Genomic DNA, 4,667 nt, shown 5'->3' on the forward strand with positions numbered 1-4,667 from the left:
TATTGAGAGTAGTTGTTGTAGTGAAAACACTTGCTAAAAATAGTTTGGCATTTCGTGGAGGTAATGAGAAGCTTTATAAAGAAAATAATAGATATTTTTTAAGTATAATAGAAATGATTGCTGAATTTGATCGAATAATGAAAGAGCATGTTCGTCGAGTTCAGGAGAAAGAAATTCATTATCATTATCTTAGTCACAAAATCCAAAATGAATTTATTCTTCGAATAGCAGATAAGATCAAAGTTTAATCATCCAAAAGGTTAAAGAAGCAAAGTACTTTTCTGTTATTCTTGGTTGTACTTCGGATGCAAGCCATGAAGATCAAATGTCACTTATATTAAGATGCGTGAATATTTCAACAAGCCCAATAAAGATGGAGGAGTTCTTTTTAGAATTTTTAAAGGTGGATGATACATCAGGACGAGGACTTTTTGAAGAACTTATAAATATTTTGCAAGAGCTTAAACTTGATATTGGTGATGTAAGAGGACAAGGGTATGATAATGGTTCTAATATGAAAGGAAAACATAAAGGTGTACAAAGAAGATTATTAGAGATAAATCCTAGAGCATTCTACACACCTTGTGGTTGTCATAGTCTTAACCTTACACTTTGTTATATGGTAAACTCTTGTTCGCAAGCTTCATATTTTTTCGGAGTGGTGCAGCGCATATATTCATTGTTTACATCTTCTACAAAGCGGTGAAAAATTCTTACAGATAATGTTAAAGGTTTCACACTTAAGCCACCATCACAAACTCGTTGGGAAGGTCAAGTTGAAAGTGTTAAAGCAATAAGATTCCAAGCTCCAGATATAAGAGATGCTTTGATTTACTTAGCAAGTTCTAGTGAAGATCCCAAGATTAAAAGTGATGCTGAGTACTTAGCATCATATAAAATTGAGAATTTTGAGTTCTTACTTGGTATGGTTATTTGGTTTGATATTTTGAATGCTATTAACAAAATAAGTAAAATCATGCAATCAGAGGATATGCAGATTGATGTTGCTATAGACCTTTTAAGAGGGCTCATTTCTTTTTTTGAAAGCTACAGAGAAAATGGATTTGAAACAGCTATGGTTGAGGCTAAAGAAATTACAGTTAGAATAAAAGTTGAACCCATTTTTCGTGAACATCGCATTATTCGCAGAAAGAAACATTTTGATGAAAATGCTAGTAAAGAGATGGCAATGACAGCTAAAGAGTCATTTAGAGTCAATTACTTCATATATATCGTTGATCAAGCTCTTTCTTCACTCAAAGTAGATTTAAACAGTTTCAACAGTATGATCAATCTTTTGGTTTCTTGTTTAATTTGGAGAGGTTGAAGTCTGCAGATAATGATAGTTTGAAGTGTTCATGTCTTAACCTTGAAGATCTCCTAAAGCATGACAAAAAATTTGATATTAATGGGACAGAATTATTTTCAGAACTCCAAATCTTAGGAGAAGCATTACTAAGAGGAACAACAAAAGCAATTGAAGTATTGAATTTTATGGAAAGGCTAAATTATTGTTTTCCAAATGCTTGGATTGCTTATAGAGTATTATTGACAATACCAGTTACAGTTGCATCGGCAGAGAGAAGCTTTTCAAAGTTGAAGCTCATCAAATCTTATCTACGGTCAACAATGTCACAAGAGAGATTGAATGGATTAGCTATGATATCTATCGAAAAAAAATTATTGGAGAAGCTTGATTGGAACATTTTAATTGATAATTTTGCAGCTCAAAATGCAAGGCGATCCCATTTAATGTAGTATGAATTGTGTTATTTATAAAGCATCAAGAAGTTTTTTGATTTTAATATTAATACGATTATGTGTTTATTGTCTCATTTTAATAAAAAATATTTTGCTATCTTATAAAAAATTTTGTGTATGGAATATTGTATATAGAGGCCCCTCATTTGTAAGCTTGATTAGGGCCCCGTGAAAAATTAAGAATATCAGGGCCAACCCTGGATTCTCTAACTGGTACATTGACTATGATATGTAGATTAGTACCAATAGGATCTATCTAAGTTGCTAAGTTGTCTATGAGTAGTACTCCAATGTCTCATGTCCAACTCTCCTAGCGAGCACTCATAGAAATTTAATTTTATGGATTATATGAGGCCGTGTGTTGGGGGAGTTCTCTACGAAAAACTAACCACCCCCCACCCCACCCCCCACAAGGGGGGGACTCCATCCTACCCAATAGAAAAAGTCAAAATTTTACTCTTGTATTATACCTAAAAATGTAGAGGCGAGACTATCAAAGAATTTTTTATTTTCGGACCATTTACATTCCAAGCCATTTTTATATCATATCACTGCTTATGGGCTTTTCTACTACACTTGCTGCGGCAACCGTGGCAGAGAAAACAACTCAAAAAGTCCCACTTATACATGAAGACACGTATTTCAATGCAACAAATTTTTTCCTCGGAATTCCAAAATTTCTTGGGCCTCACGTAATGGGCTTGTTCAGCTATCTTTCATCTCATATAGCAAGGGGTTTCCAAAAGAGCCCCTTCTAAGACTTATCTAAAGTCACTTAGGCCCAATATCAAAATAGCACCAGTGTGCGTGTGGGCGTTCTCCAAACAAGCTTGCATCCTACTGATTGGTTATCTTGATCCCCGCCAGCGTACTAAAGAGGACTGTTTAAGTTTTCAAGTAGGGGTGGAAATGAACCAAATAATTAATAAATGGTTCGATAATTGTTCGAATAACTATTCGATCATATTCGATTCGGTAGTTCATTTACCACTAAACAAATATTTTTTAGTATTCGGGTTTACTAAAGAATAGAATTTAACCAGATGTATATTCGATTCGTTTATCTATTAAATATTCGCTTAAAATTTGATCACAACTTATTATTTGTATTATTACACATATGATGTTAAATTTTTAACTCGTTTACCATTGTTACTTAAGTTTTATGTACTGATTTTAAGACTTAAATAATCTTAAATCCATTTTCTAATTAAAATTTTGATTAAAATATATATACATCATATATTATAAAGGAATAATTTTTATTTATGAATTTTAATACTATTTGGAAATCAAATTCTTTAGCGGAATAAATATAGTTTGATATTCGATAAGTATTTGTGAATATTCATGAATATTTATCAAATACCAAGTATTCGAGTTCGAATTCGAAAAACTAGATATGTGAATATTAGAGTCCACATTCGAATTCGATAATTTTAAACAAATACAAATACGAACACCTTAGCATTCGATTCGATTCGATCGTTTACCACCCCTATTTTCAAGGCCATAGAACATACCCCGCAGGGTTTGTGATGTTCAGTGTGTATTACAGTGGCGGATCCACAACCTCTCGTGTGGTGGTTCAAAATAAACGCAAATTTTTTTCCCAGATGCTATTAAAGAAAGCATAAAAATTAGGCTAAACAAATAATAGTAAAGAGAAAAAAAATTTTTAGAGAAGCAAAAAAAAGGATAATAGGAGAAAGTAGAAATATAAAGAGGCTTTTGGGAGGTTTTGAACCTTTGACCTCTTTTATGTAAGCAAATGCTTATACCACTAGGTTGTAAATTACATTTGTTTACAAACTGATATGTATAATATATATATACTATTTGAAAATCTGAGGTGGTTTTGTAAATTACATTTGTTTACAAACTGATATGTATAATATATATATACTATTTGAAAATCTGAGGTGGTTCAAATGAACCACTTTGAACAAGAACAGGTCTATATATACTATTTGAAAATCTGAGGTGGTTCAAATGAACCACTTTGAACAAGAACAGGTCCGCCACTGGTGTATTATACTAGTGATCGGAGGATTATTTGATTTAAGTTAATCATACGTGTCCTAATTAGAACAGGTTCACCACATATGAAGCTGTTGATATCGCTTTTTTTATGAGTAATAATACTTGTACTGGCAAAAGGACCGTTCGATTAGGATGCACAATGGTGATGTTTAATGACGTGAGGCATCTTCCATAAGTTTTAAGTTAAAAAAACACTATTGATAATGTTTGGTGTAAATATATAGATAAGGGAAAACTGCTTCTAGCCCCCAACTTCCTTACAAGTATTCCATCCGCCCCCAAGACTTTTTCAACGGTTTCAAAACCCACAAAAGCAAACTTATAATTCCCTAAGCCCCCAAAACACAAAACCTAAAAGTTTAAAACATGTGAAGACCATAGTACCCTTTCTCTCTCTCTCTCTCTCTCTCTCTCTCTCTCTTCCACCAACTTCCAATTTTCAATTTAGGAGCCAAAACTCTCCAACTTCCAATTTTCTCGTCGGATTTCAACAGTGGTAAGGATATCGCCGGAAAAATGTCGTCCGCGGAAGTAGAATCCGTTAACGATTCCGAAGTCGAGTTGTGCGCCAACTTCCATAAGTTTACATATTGTTGTAATTTTTTTAAAAATCAATGAATTGAGACTAAAGTAGTTATATATTGTTGTTATTTCACTGTAATATTTGTTATTAAGCTTATGAGTTGGTGGTGAGGGAATGTTACATGTTGGTTTTGAAGGTTACGAGTTGGTTGTGAAGTTTACGAGTTAGTTGCTAAGGGTACGTGTTGGTTGTGAAGGTTACAAGTTGGTTATGAAAAGATTATGAGTTGGTGTAGGCGTCAAAAATTGCCTATATGTTCCTGAATGCAGCTCGAGACGAA

At 33.2% G+C, this 4,667-nt stretch overlaps 1 protein-coding gene across 1 annotated transcript; it reads left to right on the forward strand.

Annotated features, from left to right (window-relative positions):
- On the forward strand, positions 374-1,758 carry LOC109845722 (zinc finger MYM-type protein 1-like). Its single transcript, XM_020414995.1, has 3 exons — positions 374-533; positions 720-1,283; positions 1,376-1,758. Exons 1-3 carry the CDS (start codon positions 374-376, stop codon positions 1,756-1,758), a joined length of 1,107 nt encoding a protein of 368 aa, XP_020270584.1.

Source organism: Asparagus officinalis, chromosome 6 (assembly GCF_001876935.1).
Source record: "Asparagus officinalis chromosome 6, Aspof.V1, whole genome shotgun sequence".
In the NCBI taxonomy this organism is placed as follows: domain Eukaryota; kingdom Viridiplantae; phylum Streptophyta; class Magnoliopsida; order Asparagales; family Asparagaceae; genus Asparagus; species Asparagus officinalis.